General features: G+C 39.3%; 1 protein-coding gene and 1 long non-coding RNA gene across 2 annotated transcripts; both read right to left on the minus strand.

The window, feature by feature from the left end:
• Positions 1-1198: 1198 nt before the first annotated feature.
• ube2z (ubiquitin-conjugating enzyme E2Z) lies at positions 1199-14543 on the minus strand. The gene is made up of 7 exons (XM_028022818.1): positions 13677-14543; positions 12331-12403; positions 11293-11480; positions 10614-10725; positions 5416-5528; positions 5225-5315; positions 1199-2399 (listed from the first exon to the last, which is right to left on the minus strand). Exons 1-7 carry the CDS (start codon positions 14132-14134, stop codon positions 2217-2219), a joined length of 1218 nt encoding a protein of 405 aa, XP_027878619.1. The 5' UTR covers positions 14135-14543; the 3' UTR covers positions 1199-2216.
• On the minus strand, positions 2538-4506 carry LOC114147974 (uncharacterized). Its single transcript, XR_003596175.1, has 2 exons — positions 4205-4506; positions 2538-3963 (listed from the first exon to the last, which is right to left on the minus strand). It is a non-coding gene; the product is annotated as an uncharacterized LOC114147974 (long non-coding RNA).
• Positions 14544-16741: the final 2198 nt, after the last annotated feature.

A 16741-nucleotide genomic window follows, 5' to 3' on the forward strand; every position in this document is an offset into this window, starting at 1 on the left:
AAAAGGAGAAAATTAAACCAATACATTATTTTTTATCTCCATCAATAAAAACTTCGAACAAAAAAAAACAACAACATTAAATTTAAACCAAGCCATTGGTTAGTTCCAAGACAAAAATGACATGGGGACATTTTTTTTATTTTGCGTTCCCTCGCAAAACTTTTGCGTTACCTCCCAAAAGGTACTGATCAGCTCATTCGACATAATTGAATACTGTAAGCCTTTCGTACGGTGGCCGCCATACTTTCTGCTTTAATATAAGGTTATGTGAGGTTTTTCACGCAAAGGTTTTGCGAGGGAACGTGTCCCTTGGAGGGCTCCGTACGAACCACATCCATCACCACGGCCCATCCATTTGTGCGGACAGTCTATCCCCTATTTTATTTGTCTGCCTTAAAAGAGTCAGGAAGAACGCAAGAACTCCTTTTGGATCCGGATCCCCGTTTTACAACCGAGACGTCTTTCGTCTGACTTTTCCGACTATTTTTGTGCGTCGAAAATGCTAAATCCGCACATTGAAACCCTCAAGGTTTCTCTGAGATTATTAAAAATCTCCCTACAACTGTAGACCCTGTTCCCGAACCAAGAACGAATCAAAAAGCATTTTGTTTATTAGTTTATTAAGAAATTAAGCAAAGAAAACGAGCAATGACTCCCCTGGCTAGTCCAGGGAAGTGTTGAAGAAAAAAAGTACATCGCTTTTAATATCCACCAGCCCACTTACAAAGAGGGGAGAAAAAGGAAGAATCCCACCAGTTTCAGTTTACGTCACAACTCTAGTATTTGAACCTGCAGACTGTGACCCTGGTAACAATCTGCAGGTAACTGGTTCAAATCCAGTTCAGAAATACCATTTATTGTGTTTCCAGCGAGCTGTCTCCAACATGAAGGATGCTTTATAGCTGAAATTGATTGATTGCTTGATTGACTGAAACAAAACAAAGATTTGTCATAACATTGTAAAACCTGTTAATGTATTAAAAACATCACTTTCTTTAAAACACAGGTAAGGCCAGAAATCTAGTGCTGCATGTAAATTACATCCAGTGTAATTCATTCATTTCCAATAGTCATAACACAGTATGAATAAAAGGCTGGGCCAAAATTATTTTTGAAATATTTTCTTTAGATTCTTTTCCAAGTCAGAAAAAGAATCCCGAGTTATGATCTGAGAACAAAAACACACAATGCTCCTCTCGACTTTTGGGAAAACAATCGTTTTATTGGCAAAAACATTTTGCTGAAGTGGAAAAGGGCAGTGAACACGTTTCCTTTCAAGCCCAATGATGACGGTGCATTTTCAACAAATATCAACTGAGAGGAGACATGATGATACTGAAATGCAAATGCTGTTTTTATTTTTAAATAATGACCATCACTGGTGAGGATTTATCTTTTTAATTATTGATTTGACACTTTTAAGTATGTTAAGAGATTAAACGAAAATCACTATTATTGTGTTACACTGCCTTAAACAGAACTGAAGTGTTACTTGGAGTGTTCCTTTTGGATTTTGGATCTTCTTGTCTGATGGATGTAGCTGAACAAGTGAACTGTTTGTTTGTATTTCAGTAGCAAAACAAACAAAAAAATAGACAAGAACAACTAATTCTGCACACTGTACTCACCAGTTGTTTTTGTACAGCACTGAGGAAAAAAGCCATACAAAATATATCTGATGGAAAATGAGTCCAATTAAGATTCAAACAGTTTCATTATATATCTGACAGTAAATTCATTTCTGGTTTATTGACAACAGTCAATCCCAAAAATCTTAAAGGAATCTGAGCATTTTTATAATACACTAGAACACTTGTTGGAACAAATGGACTTTCTAATCACCATGACTCTCTTCTTGCTTGGAGAAATAATTTGAAGTTGGGTTTTACAGTTTTATTGTTTTTTTTTTATCCAAGTAAAACAAAGTAAAGTTAACCAATTAGCTGCAAAGGTTGAACAAACAAACCTGGTAAGACCAGTCCCCATTAAACTAGCAGGAAGCAGTGGGAGAACAACAGGACCATGGAACTGTTCCCTCAGCCCACAGTGGCAGAATCATTTAGCTATAAGCCCTGGATTCATCTTGGCTGGTGAAGCCATAGACAATGACATCCCATCATAATACGTCATGTTCCTCCACACAAATCAACAAGTTAAAAAGAAAAAGAAGCAAAACAAGAACTAAAGTTCTGATCAGTTCAAAACCAGCCGGAGACTCAGGGCTGGGAGCTGCCCTGGCTGTCCAGGTCCGTTTCGGAAGAACTGGTATCTGAGTCCGAGTTGTTGTCGTTCCGGTTATCGTCTGCCAGGTTTTTTTCTCGTATTCGTCTGTGAGTGGCGCCGAGGCGAGCCAGCAGGCTGTGGTAATCGAAACAGCCACGCTTCTCACCAAACGGGTCCTGAGGAAATCGTCACATTACTTCATCTGTGGTAAACCTCAACAGGAACATTTTGTTAACAAACAGGGAACAAAACCCAAGTCATCCCCCAACAAATCACCAGAAAAAAAGTTGCATCTCTTTGTCTTTCATATTTGATTTTTGTATCTTTTTGTGTTAAGTATCTAACAGTGTCCTATGACTGAGGTGCCTTAACTAGAGGTGCACTGATTTATCAACCAGCCGATCTATCAGCATCGATTTCCTTCACTTTTGAAGATCAGTGATTGACCAATAATTAAATGTGAAGCTGATCTTATCCACTGATCTTATCTTCCTCGGCAAAGGTGTAAAAATCAGCCACTGTCCTGTTTAGCTCTGCTGTTAGGTTTGACTGTTAGACCTGCAGGTTGAAGTTAACAATAGTTACCCCAACTCCTGTGTATACTTTCCACTATCCACACTTTCTTCAATTCATAATTATGCATATAGTGGAACCTCTTAGTGTCAACTAATAAGGCAAACGTTTTAAAGCATGAAAGGTATAAGCATTTCAGGTGATGTACACAAGGTGGCGCTAAATACAGATGATGTGCTGTTATAAGTGAACCAAACACATCACTGCCTATGTTATTTCTGAGCTTGAGCAACTTTGGTGACAATACAGGACATAAATTAAATGTGAATAAAACGCAGACATTGACATTTGATTATAAACCTCAAAAATTTTGTGTGCTGAACTAAAACCTAAATGGGACCAGACCGTATAGAAATACCTCGGTGTTCTAATGCCCAAAGATGCAACCACTAGAGCTAAGTGTAATCATGAGGATCTCCTGACTTAAATAAGATTGGATATACAACCATGGGTTGAGCTCATGTCACCCTCTTCATGAGCTTAACCTAACAAATTAAATCTGTCAAAATGAATATTGTAAATATTAATATTATATTATAAATATTACCAATAAATATAAATATTAAATATATTAAATTATTTAATATTAATATTAAATATAAATATTACAAATATTTATCCTCTTGTTCCAAACCCTACTGGTAAAAATTACAAAAAAGCAATTTATAGAGATGGATACAATGCTCTCCAGATTTATATGGCTATGAAAAAGCTTACAAATAGATCTAAAACACTACAACTCTCAAAAGAATTAGGGGAAGTGAACATACCGCATGTAAAGAACTACTCCTATTCACAAATAAAACCTCTGATAAACCGATGTAATAAAAACTATAACCACGTTCGATGGAAGGACATTGAATTAGCTCTTATACAGAATCCTCCTCTGCAGGTAATGGTGGGGAATAAAGATTTAGAACAGATTCAATTCAAAACTGAAAGTCCTTGAATAAAACTCCAATTATAAACCTGGTCAGAAGTAAAATAAGAACATAAACTACACAATAACCTGAGAATTATAAGATGGTGTGTCTATGACCCTGATTTTAACACCAATCAAACAAATACTAGATTCCCTAACTGGTCGTTTAAAAGTATAACAATACATTTCTCAATAATGGATAAAGGTCAAATGAAAGATTTTCAAACACTTGCAACAAGTTGTAACTTATAGAAACAGGATTTCTGTAAATATCTAAAGGTACGTCAATATCTCAATGGGGAAGTTATGAGACATGAGGAACGGGAACTAGTGATTAATGAAATATTAATGACATATCAGGCAAAATCCAAAAAGTGTATTATGTCACAGCTATATGACAGACTTGTGGTGTAAAAAAGCTTATTCAAGTTTATTAACATTCAAAATGGGAAAAGAAAAGTAAAATGAAAATCACAGAAGAGAGACGCAGTTATTGCATGACAGTGTGGAAATGTACAAACTCATATTCATGGAGAAAGTTTCATTGGAAATGCTTGCTTAGACTTTTTAGAACACTGAAAATGAAAATTCCTTGTACTGGGGAGAGCCTAAGAGCTGGAGGCAATCTGGAAACACAGAACCCAACCACTGGCATAATTTGGGCTGTACAGTAAATAAGAGCTTACTATATAGAAATACACAAACATATTGAAAATATTTTTTAAATAATGAAGCCTAGGCGCAAATTCAAACTGGAAGACTCTTTTATCCCCACCGGGACCCGTTAATTGAAGCGACCTGCTCACAATCGTTGACCTATCAACGCCGGACCAAGCCACGTCACGTCCAATCATCGACCAAGTCCCAGCTGATAAGAACCTTCATTCATGGTGTCCTTCGCTCTCCAGCCGAGCTCAACCCACCACCACCCCTTCTCCTCCATTCGCCCGGTCCTGAGGCCCGCACCCTTCTTCAACCTCCACCACCAGTGCCGGGCCCTGGGGGATGACGTTCCTAACAGCATCGGGATGCTCATCTGAAGCCTATCGCTAACGCTGCGATAACCGTTATCCCCAGCCGGGGCCCGAGCGCCAAAGACTTTAAATTCTGTTTGTCAATAAACTCTTCTAATTGTCTTCTTATCTCCGTCTGAGTCTCTCCAGATTGAAATACCACCTTTATTCTGGGTAGAACAGTATTTCTACCCGACAATATAAAATATTTGTATCAAATAAATAAATAAAAAACTGTCACCAGACGCTGGCTCCTTCCTGAATCTCCTTATGGTTATGTACAAAAAGTAATGTCTTTTCAGAATAGTGGTCTTTTGTTCCTGCTTCGTGTTCTAGATCTGTTTTTTTTGTAAATGGAAATGTTAAAAAGAAGGAATTTTGTAACCGATCATAGACTGGACCTGTGACCTTGAGGTGATAATCAAGCTCTTGTCATGTCTCAATGTTTCAGATGAAAAGATTTTAAAAATAGTTCAAAATAAAACAGATTTACCTGCATGTTCTGACCCTGCAGATGCAGCCTCTCTTTGCAGACTCCTTCATAGAAGTCGTAGTATTCTAGGAAGGACTTCTCCATCACACTGCTAAACATCACATGCAAAACATTCCACATTACACCAGACAGAAAGAAGACAGTAAATGAGGCATACATATAATCCTTAGTGAGAATGTGTGTTTTCTCACCTCAGAGCGTCAGGACAGGGAACTTTGCCTTCCAGCATGTCACATACAGCCACCCTCATTGTCTCATGGCGGATACACTCGTTGTAATTCTTACTGTCCCCTGGGTGGCGCTCCTGTTCAAAAGCACACAGTTCTAAAACTTTCTGTGGAGCCTCTGACATGATGCAGTCCTGAGATCTTAGCTCTATTAGCACATATGGTTAATGCAAAAACTCATTTCACCAAGACAACCCGCTTTTGGCTTGCTCTGTTTTCAAATAATTTTCATATTTATATTTGTGAAAAAAAATAATTGCTCAAACAAAAAGAATAAACTCACAGCATCAGATTGTAGCTATGGTAACAATACAATATAACTACGGAGATTGTTATTTGCACTTTTAAAAAGTAAGCTTGTTAGCTCCTGAAACTCTTTATTTTAAATGTTAAACAATTTTAAGTATTTTAAGTTATCTCTGCTAAAACCACTAAATCAAATTTAACAGCATTGTCATTCTGAATAAACAAATGTTAAATTTCTATATCTGTGGTCTGGGTTAAAATGTTAGCATTTATGGGGGCCTTCATCAGTTAATTACCGTATTTTCCGCACTATAAGGCGCACCGCATTATAAGGCGCATAGAATAGACACTACAGTAGAGGCTGGGGTTACGTTATGCATCCATTAGATGGAACTGCGATAAAGGGAATGTCGACAAAATAGTCAGATAGGTCAGTCAAACTTTATTAATAGATTACAAACCAGCATTCTGAAAACTCAGTTCATTCCCAAAATGAACAGCTGTTGCTTCCTCCACTTCCGCACCATTGATTGTTCATGTTAAATTCTCTTGCTGCTGCTCTATGGGCTCTTTGCACCTCAGCGTTCGCGTTCAGGGAAAAGCGGCTCAATCTTTTCCGATCTATTGAAAAAGGCTCTTTACACTGGGTATTTGCAGGGCTTGTCCAAGGTAACAATTAATGATGTACATCGATCCGAAGCCCTGACAAGTAGCTGGAGAAAGGTTTTAAGATGTTCGCCTCGTTATACACAGATACGAAGGTGAGTTTTACTTTCTTTAAACTTTGTGGCTAACATTAGCTTTAGCTTATGCTAGACATTTTTCTTGTAAAAATGTGCTATTTAACCCTGTAAAGCCCACACCATGAAATAACTGACAGAAAATTCCAATTCTTTGAAACTGGAGCCTTTATTGGTCCCTCTGAACAAACAAAAAAAATTTTTTTCAAATATCATTTTCCATATATGAGTTTCATTTTGTATCATATTTGATACATCGGGTCACAATGCTCAAAGATTATTTTTTCTTGAACAAACAAAAACATAATAAAACACAAATAACTCAGATAAATTGTTAATTCCAAACATAAAAAGTGCTACAACAATGCAGCAATAACAAATCCACCAATGGAACTGGCAGGGTGGCAGTCTCGAGAACATAACATTTCAATTATTTTCTAGACATATTGTGGCTCACAACCTTTATATTTTGCATTATGATAGTTTCTGTCCTTGTTCAGACAAAGATGCACTCTGCATTTCTTACAGAACACATGGGCAAAGTGGCCCACACAGTGCTTGCATCTTTGTCGGGTTTCCCATGTTGGGAAATGATTGAGGCCATCCTTTCTCACATCAGGGGGCAACTCAGTGGTTTTCCTCCTCCTAGGAGGGGTTGGCGTTGCTTCCGGAGAGGACAAAGGTCTGCCACACTTTTTGACCTTTCGTGCACTTGTGAGGGCAGTGGCAACAGAGGCCTGAAACCTTCGCAGGAGCAGGTGTGATGCAGTTTCTCCAGGTTTCTTCTGTAGCAGATCCATGCATTGATTACTGCCACTGTGATGGTGTGCCACCAAATGTAGATGTACCATCTTCGGGATCTGAAGCTGAACTTGTACAGTGCAGAAAGCATATCAAGAAGGTCAATGCCTCCCTTGAACCTGTTGTAAGTGTCAACAATGGCCGGTCTGGGAACCATTATGTGGGTTTTGGCTTTTCAATCCCAACGCTTCACACTGCCCAGTGGTTCAACATCAACAAAAGAAGAGAGCAGGTTCACAGCTTTGTTGTCATACCATCTCACAATGATGTTGTTTTCCTGGTTTACTCTGAAATCCAGTGACCCTCTGCCGTTTTTCTTCAGTTCTTTCTCATCCATCAGTTGGCAATTCTTCACCCTGTTCATTCGGTCTGTGCCTATGTAGTAGATTCCTCTTTGTTTCAAGTGCTCTACCAATGGAACTGACGTAAAGAAATTGTCAGCAAAAACTTTGTGATTCTTTCCTGCTGGAAGGGTTGAGGTCATTTTCAGGACAACATCTCCTGTAGCACCAACATCAGATTTCTCTTGGTCAAGATTTCCTCCCCTTTGGCACACATCAAAGTCATATAGATAGCCACTTTGCCCACCACGTCCCCACATCTTGAACCCCCACTTGTGAGGTTTTCCTGGCATGTAGCACCGTAGATGTGATTTTCCTTTGAAAGGCACCATGATTTCGTCAACAGCGTGACATTCTTCAGGTGGTCATCATCGCCGCTATCTGGGTGTTCCTCAAGCCTTGCAGGAGTCCATTCCTCATCCTCATCCTCCCCTAGCTGCTCAGTGTCACTTGAATTCCCATCCATAATCATATTCAGAATATCTTCAACAGTGTATGTCTTTGCCATCTAAAGAAAACCCACAGGCACAAAAAATAGAGTGTTTATTTTATCTTTGAATTGGTCAGTTTTCAATGAAAATAAGCAAAAGGTGCAAGTTGCATATCTATTTTTAAGCTATAAATGTACCAAATTATGAACATGCAAACATATCATTAGTTTATATGAAAAAAGACTGTACATTGCTTGAAATACATGTAAAATACATGAAGTACAATAAAAGACAATTGACTGATTTTTCGAGTTAACTGACCCACTGTATCAAATTTGATACATCACTTTTCAACACGGTTTTACAAAGAAATTATGATAAAATACTAAGTAATTTTACATTGCATCAACTCAGTAAGTGTTCCTATTGATAGTTCACCCCAAAACAAATTTTTTTTTCTTACCTTAACCTTCTAAAATTGGCAAAGTTTTCCTGCTGAAAACGCATGTGTCCCAGTCCTTTGCCATGGCAGTCTTGTAGTATCAGTGAAAAGGCCTCTGGTGAGAAAGTTACTACCCCCTGTTGGATTATCAGTGCACTACATGTGTCTAATTGTATACATCGGGTTTTTTAGGGAAAAAAATGTCACACTGCTCATTTGGAGGTCTCAAAAACTCATGTATCACATATGATACGTTTGGCGTTATAGGGTTAAGTATCTAAACATTTTTCATCCATTCTAACGGACAATGTTTTTACCTTGTTTTCAAGTATATTACGTGCGTTTATTGTCATTAGTGTCAGAGACCAAGTAACGGGGATTTTACGGTTCAGGCTTTTTGCTTCTGAAGAACAACGAGCCCATAGCTTAACATTAGCTCTGGTGTCGGAGTTCTAGTTCAGCTGACTGTTCAGGTTCAGTTGTTGCTTTTAGAAAAATATGGCCGTGTTCCTTAAGGTCTCCGTGTTATTTCGCTTTATTAGCTTTGCATGTTTCTTGTGAAGCAGGACGGTGTTTACAGCGGTTTGTACAGGCGGATCAGTAGCTCGGCTGCCTGGCTCTGGTCTGCTCTCTCGTTCCCATAAACTCTCTTTCAGGCTGAATACAGAAGTGATTCCATGGAAATAACACAGGAGGCTCATTTACCTTCTTCTTTAGGCTGAAGAAGCTGATCCAGAGTGAAGCGAAGGCTGTAAAATTTGCTGTGCTGCTTTAGCTTCAACTGGTAGCGACGAATATTTACAAACCATCGTCTTCTTAATTCAGGACCGCTTGGAAATCCATGAAAACTTAAAAGCCCATTATATTAGGAAGACAGCAATGTTCATAGTATTGTTTTATTTGCGTCTGAAATAAGGCTGTCTTTTCTAGCTGTCATGGTAACTCAAAGCGAAAAAAGAGAGCCCATTTGCGCATGCGGTTGTGACGTCAGCGCGGCAGGTGCAAAGAGCCCATTCCCATATTCTACTGTGTGACTGATCGCCTTGAGCTTAAACTCTGCGTCGTAAGCGTGTCTCTTAATAGGAGCCATTTTGGGGTCTTTACACAAAACCCAGCTTGCACTGCTGGCTGCATCGGCGGCTGCTTTCCCCTTTTCTTCTACGGGGAAAATGAAGTCGGCGTCTGCTTTCCTTCGTTTCTTCCTCTACGGGGAAAATAAAGTCGCCGTCTGCCTTCCCGTTTCTTCTTCCACGGGGGAAAATGAAGTCGGCGGCTGCTTACCGTAGTTGCCAGACCTGTTGTGGCTCAATATTGGTCCAAATATAAGGCGCACCGGATTATAAGGCGCACTGTCGGCTTTTGAGAAAATTGAAGGTTTTTAGGTGCGCCTTATAGTGCGGAAAATACGGTAGTTCATTTTGTGATCAGTATTATATCGTGTTTTTAGATCCACTGGCTGATTACCTAATTGGGATTTAACAGATGTGCAAAAAATTTAAATTTATTAGTAGTATTTTTTTGGGTTTGTTGTTTTGAAGACTCTATAGTTGTATGTTTAAGTTTTGTGAATAAAGTTTTCCAGTAACATAATTACCCAGTAACATTTTTACATTTCCTGTAAACTTAACATCTTTTTTTTTTTTTTCCTCCCCCCCAAGGGGTCTTTTGTGGGCTCTAGTCTCCCTTATATGAAAGTAGGCTGACAGGAAAGAAGGAAGACATGCGGCAAATGTCGCTGGGTCCGGGAATCAAACCCACGACAGCCGCGTTGAGGACTCAAGGCCTCCAAAAGTGAGTCGCGCTATCCCCTACGCCACCACAGCATGCCCCAACTTTTAATACAAAAACGAGGTGGATTGAATCAGTGTCCGGACCTCTGGGCTTAGCAAGTTTTCTTGGGGGAAACCCTGAACTGTATAAATCCATTGCTGCCAAGATTTTTAATGACGTGAACAAGCTAATGCAAAAACAAACTTACTCATGTGTGATTTTACTTTCATTTCTTATTCAATGGAAACACCGCAACTGTGAAATTGTGTTTTTTCAACATTAGCAGAATATAGACAAAGTGTTGCACACATTTGTAATGGAAACGCTCAGCTTTGTGTTGTTGCTGTTGTCACAGCTGCATGGTGTTAGCAGCCCTGCTAGGAGGCGCTACCTGCTCGAAGCCGGGCTCATTGTGATAGGGGTTCTCCGTCATCAGGGACTGGATGGAGATGAGGACAGATGATATGCTCTGTGCTGGACTCCATGCAGGGCCAGTCCACGTCCTACACATACAACAGCACAACTAATTTACATACAGTCATTACTGGAATACTTTCTATTTATAGCCAAAAAATAAACATGACATATCCACTGTTCTGGTATTTACCAGATTTTTTTTAATCATTTAATTTTAAGACTTCCAAAAAAAACCCAGTAACCTCCAACCACATCAATATTTACTAAACAAATAAAAAGTACATCACAAAAACTCCCCAAACACATAAAAAATATTCAGATCACTGAAATCTAAAGGGAATGAGCTTTTCTTTATCATGTCTGTTATTTTGACGTATGACCTTAACATAACTTTTTGAAGGTAGTTCATGTTACCCAGGCAAAATCTGTTTGTTTTTCTGCCTGTGTGAATACAGGCATGACTCCATGTTAAAAAAACATGACTCCATGTTTTTAAGTAGCTAATATGATCAGAGACTACAAAGTTAAGAAAATGTGTATCATCCCAGAATATTTCTATTTATCACAGGTTCATGTGGCAACACAACAAATGGGCTTAAATTTCAGGATTCTAAGACAGTGAAAAGCACACAAAGCCAGAGAGGCAGACTCACCCCAGGATGCTGAGGCACACCTTGCCGTTGCGGTAGAAGTTGGGGTTAAAACGCACTGTGTTTTGTCCGGTTGTGATGAGCTTCACCCGAGGTGGATGGATGGGATAGTCAGGGGGACAGCGGAACAAGAAAAGAAAGAAGCCGCCCTCATACGGTGTGTCGAACGGTCCTGTGATCAGAGCATGGATCTAAAATGTGGAAGATAATTATGAAGCACAGGAAAGATTTAAAAAATGTGAGAAAAATACATCCAAATCTGTCAAATGTACTTATCCATCCACTATCTAAGTAGTAATTAAAAATTTCTTTAAAAAAGGAAATGAACTGATAATGTCACAAAAATGTAATCGATTTAGTCAGAAGATCTGATTTCTCTAAATCAAATCAGAATAAAAAACTGACCTGACTGTCATTTTTGGAGTCAGCTGTGCAAAATAGTCCTAATTCAGTTGAAAAAAAACTACTTCCAAAAACTATTTTTTGTAACCCAGTGTTTTTTGTAAACTGGGCTTTTGTAAACCCAGTTTATTTTTCTGCAAAACAATTAAATAAAAAAAATAAGTCCTTTGTGTTCTTAATATGGTCCTGCTGTCATAAGAACAAATACACAGTTCACTCAGAAACAACCAGTCACTCTATGACCAGGAGGAGGATCATAGAGCTGTCAATCTACTCATGTATGGGCTGCTAAATGTGCTAATGGCAGAAAAACAATTTACCGTTTCAAGAAAACAGTTTGTCCCCTTTCATCGGTGACTATGCTAACTAGCCTGACCTGTCATGGTAGGCTGTTGTGGGAAAACTAGCTGTAGAGTAGCAGAGAAAAATGGTTAGGAGTTGAGCAGCACATACATCAGGTTCATTGACAGGGCTCAGACCCTCTTCCTGACTGACTGTAAGGAATAACCACAGAGAGCCATTATTAAAATGTCCCAGAATGAAAACAGGAGCATGAGGAGAACGCTAAAAGAAGGAAAGGAGGGGATCTGGTTAAAGTGGGGAACATTTCCCACATGGTGATTGGTCTGTGTTCATTACCTTGGTCATGTCTTGAGGATCCGGAACAACAAACATCCCAGGGGGGGGTTCCTTGTATATGGACATAATATCCCTGCAATGAAAGAACATACAAACTAACATACATTTATCATACAAACTAATGAAGACCGCTGGTTCTATCAGTGATCTTTCAAATACTGTCTAAGTTCTTTGAAGTGCTATGATTCCAGCATAACCATACCTAAGATTGATCTGGTCTCTCAGGTGTTTATTCCAGCAGGTTTTCTAATCAAATTTACAGTCAAGATGAAAGACTAGCTCCTTCTCAGTGATCTGGAAAGGGATCAAGGCCCTTGTATCATCATGGCTGGATTATTGTAATCCACGTGGTTCACCAGAAATTAATATGTCATCTGACTGCAACTAGTGCAGTGCAGCAGCCATTCTTCTCATTGGTAAGCAGAAGCGTGACCACATATCACCAATAACTTCAATGGCTTCCAATCTGCCAGGTGTAGATGGTGAAATCCCTCCTGATATTGAGCATCAGAAATAACCTCAGATGGACAATTTATGGCTTAATTATGAATAGTATTGTAATTGTATTGCTATGCACATCTACATCCATCATTATAAAACATATTTTTGTTTCTGTATGTCTATAGAGGTAGCTAGAAAGTAAAAGAAGATTTTAAAAAATGAATACAAAAGGAATGTGTCTATTAAATGGAATTGTATAGTCCCCTGGCATTCCTCCTCCTTATAATATGCATGTTATAAAATATTGAACATCCAGTTAAATATTATAATAAGGAAATAATTCCAAGTAGACATTTTATAAATTTCTACAACAGATAAGGTGAAATTAATTACAGTAAGATGGCGTAAAATTAATTTCTTCCTTTTAGTCGACTTTGTTTTCTTTTTTCCGTTTGGTGAGGGCAAAGCTTAGGTTTTGCTTTCACTTTCTGCTGAAGCTGGAACAGTGCTGCTGCTTTCAATACCTACAAAGTCTGCTTACCGTTCATTTTAAAACAAAGTGTTGAAATGGTAGAAGAAATTAAAATAAAATATGTCAACTTATTAGAAATGTGTGAGCGTCAGTTATACAGTAGCTGGAGCAGGCGGCATTGTTTATTAGGCTACAGAGCAGGGACTAAGTACATATTCAATTCGTTAAAGCAAACTGTAAAATAATCATTAATTACTTGGTATAACGTCGTCGAATGCAATTTTAATTAAGAGTTTAGTAACAACAATACTTTGAAGGAAGTTTTCTTACTTTCTACGGCTTCGTTCCTAGTCTAGGCCTTATTACATGTTAGGAGGAAAAAAAGCTGTTTACAGTAAACCATACAAACAGTCTCCAACTACTCGTTATTTACCTCTTTATCCTCAAAATGCATTGCTGGGATGCCTTCTCGTTGTCCCAGTCTGCACTAAGAGTCGGGTCCCAGGAAGTGGCGTGGATTTGGGACAAGAGGCCCCCTCCTGCCAACCCAGCCACCCCTAGGCCGACACCGGACAGGGGTGAGGACGTGTGTACGATCGGGGACACGGCCACGACAGGTATCGAAGAGCCGGAGGTAAATGTGTTCCCAAACCCGGTAGCAGAAGAGGTAACAGCGGACATAGGGGACACTACAGCGGTCAGGCCACCCAGCGCCGCTGTAGTCGGAGAAGGAGAGGCCGAGTTCGGGCTAGGGTGCGCACCGCTCGCTGCAGGATGTTCTCCCGGCAAAGAGTTGGCTAAAGTGGGCAGTGGGAAGGCACCGCTACCTTGTCCGGGAACGCCTAAGTCATGGGAATTGCCGCTGTACTCTTCTCCAAAGCTGTCCGCCATAGCTTACGAGCTAGCAAGCTAGATAAATCTGGTGTGCACTAACTTGTATTGAAACTTGTAAGCCTCATTGACTCTTGAGTAAGAAGTTCCCTTTACTTTTCTATTTACCAGCTCAATCACAGAACAAGGCGGCTTGAGGCGAGTCCAGCGAACAAGGAAATTCTTCCCACGACATGATGGCTGTCTCTCGTTAGCTTAAATATATATTTTTACCAACCCTCAATAAAGTGTTCCGTTTTAATCTGAATTCAAACGGTCTTCTCGCGATCACAATGACATCTGTTCTTCCGCTAGATGTTATCGATGTAATTATATGTGTTTGTGTGGAGAAAAAAGCTTTAAAATGACCAAATCACAATCACTAACGAAGCATATCGCAACTTCAGGAACATCTCACCGTCAGCTCTACTGGAAATGAGGAAACTTTAAATATCCGGTGAGGATTTTCAAAGTAAAACTCCTGTTTGGGACTTTTTTTTTCAATGACCACTTCAAAACCATGACAATAATTTCTTATCATAAAGCCGGAGCTGCAATGGTTTAATACGTAGCATAATTTCTGCGGTAAAATTCAGTAAGAATTGAAAACAAATAGTTGGATCACTTTACACATCCTGTATCTACTTTTAAGACTGTACTAAAAACCTTTATTTGCACAGGTGCATTATTTTGAAGTAGTGCATGGACGAGACTGATCCAGCAGGTGGCGGTAATGGTTCACGGCAGAATCTCGGTAAGCTATTTCCGGTTCAGTGGGACGGAGTGTGAGGGTGTGAACCATAGACATAATATATGGATAGACGCCTCATGGGCCGCTCTCGCCTATTGGAGCTGACGAGATTTAGGGCGGCCATCTTGGAGCGGTATACCACTCCACTCAGCCTTATATATTTGGCAGGCACAATAAAGGATCAGCGCATTTAATAGATCATAACACGCTGAACAGTAATCACATTGTCACATAATTAAATTTTAGGCATACAGCTATTAAAATTGCATGTATAGGAACGTATAGTTTAGCATATTTAAATAATTTTGGTGGAATACAATGTTTTAAAGTATGACATGTTTTGCAAGATACAACCAAAGATGCAATTTATTCACACACATTATGTATATATTCCGATAATCTCATATATACACACATACACACATGCATACTTATCTGTTGTGACAGTATTTACATATTCATTACATTTTTACACAATCTAATAGCCTTGAAATAGGACAGTTTTGCAGAGCTTTTTTCTGGTGTTGCCTTTCTGCAAACCAAGACATGTGACTTTTGCAATGTGGTGCATCCTTATCTTCAGAAACACAGACACAACCAATGACAGCAAGTCAGAATGGTGATTGTCAATGCCAAATTGTGTCTCCTGAGTGTGTTCCCCAAGCTGGAAAACATCTTCTGTTCCAATGTCTTCACGGACTATGTATGTGACGGCGGACAGCTTAGGAGGATGGTTTGGTGAAGCACCACGAATCACCCTCTCTGCAGCTCTCACCACCTTCACTACGCCTTGTGAGGGAATCACTAACCCGCCATTATTTTTCAAAGTCAGAAGATGGTAGTTCTCATCAAATGAAGACGGTGTGGCATCTTGAATCAAACTGACTCGACATGGGTCACAGGTTAGTTTACGCAGAATCTGCCTCACAACAAATCCAGATATGTAAACCAAGGCATTTTCTACCAGACCACCAAACTTGGTCGGAAGATAGCTGTGGTCATCCAGAATGGCTGAAATCCTAGCAAAAGGACAGGGATGCTCTTCATTAGATTCAGGAGAGGACATTTCAACAGCAGACAGGGACACGGTGTTGTCTTGTGCTGCCACATTGCCAGTCTCACTGGGTGTAACCCCACACCGAACCATCAGCCGGCGGAAGATGGCCTGGAACTGGCATGCTGATGGGTTGTTATTCCAGCCACCTTGAATGGAATACAGGGATACAATACATGTGTTAATCATACGACATAACATATGAACACATTCATGAAGTATATTTTATGAAGTTATTCTAACTGAAAGGACATCAACAGTACCTGACGCTCTGATGGAATTAAACAGGAGCTCCAAGTGATCTTGGCTGAACCTGTATGTGAGGACATACCGCTGCACTTGGAGCAGTTCAGGAATCATCAGCAGTAACGTGTTAATGTTGATGACAAATCCAATGACAGAGAGGTACCTGCAAAAGAAAAATGTTTTATTGCTCTGAACATGGCTAAACAAGACACCTCAAAAAAGCACCACAGAAAAGCATAATGATGCTGCTTCAAACGGTACTTTCAGAAACCACCAATATGAACTTGAACCAGAACACATACAATACATACCTTTTTCACACTTACCTATAGTTAATTTTTTAAATAATGTACTTACCATTTAAAAGCATTAGGGACCTGTAACACACTGAAGAAAAGACGATTCCAACAGAAACAAAACTGCAGATCTTAAAAAATTTAAACAAGAGAACATTGTTTAAAATGTAAAATAAAATCATTTTTGTACAGTTCTTTTCTCGACACTCTAAGACACTTAACATATATCTTTTTTATTCATTTCTCATTCTTGGTGGTTTGGAGCCACAGCCCAGCTTGGG

This window comes from Xiphophorus couchianus, chromosome 7, assembly GCF_001444195.1.
Source record: "Xiphophorus couchianus chromosome 7, X_couchianus-1.0, whole genome shotgun sequence".
Taxonomy (NCBI): Eukaryota; Metazoa; Chordata; class Actinopteri; order Cyprinodontiformes; family Poeciliidae; genus Xiphophorus; species Xiphophorus couchianus.

Bases quoted from the DNA above. Each gene is read 5' to 3' on its own strand.
- ube2z (XM_028022818.1), bottom strand. From the start codon at position 14,134: ATGGCGGACAGCTTTGGAGAAGAGTACAGCGGCAATTCCCATGACTTA. The intron at 10,726-11,292 runs GTGAGTCTGCCT...TTGTATGTGTAG, and splicing joins GTGTGCCTCAGCATCCTGGG to GACGTGGACTGGCCCTGCAT. The intron at 2,400-5,224 runs GTAAATCTGTTT...CGATTTCCTCAG, and splicing joins TGCAGGGTCAGAACATGCAG to GACCCGTTTGGTGAGAAGCG.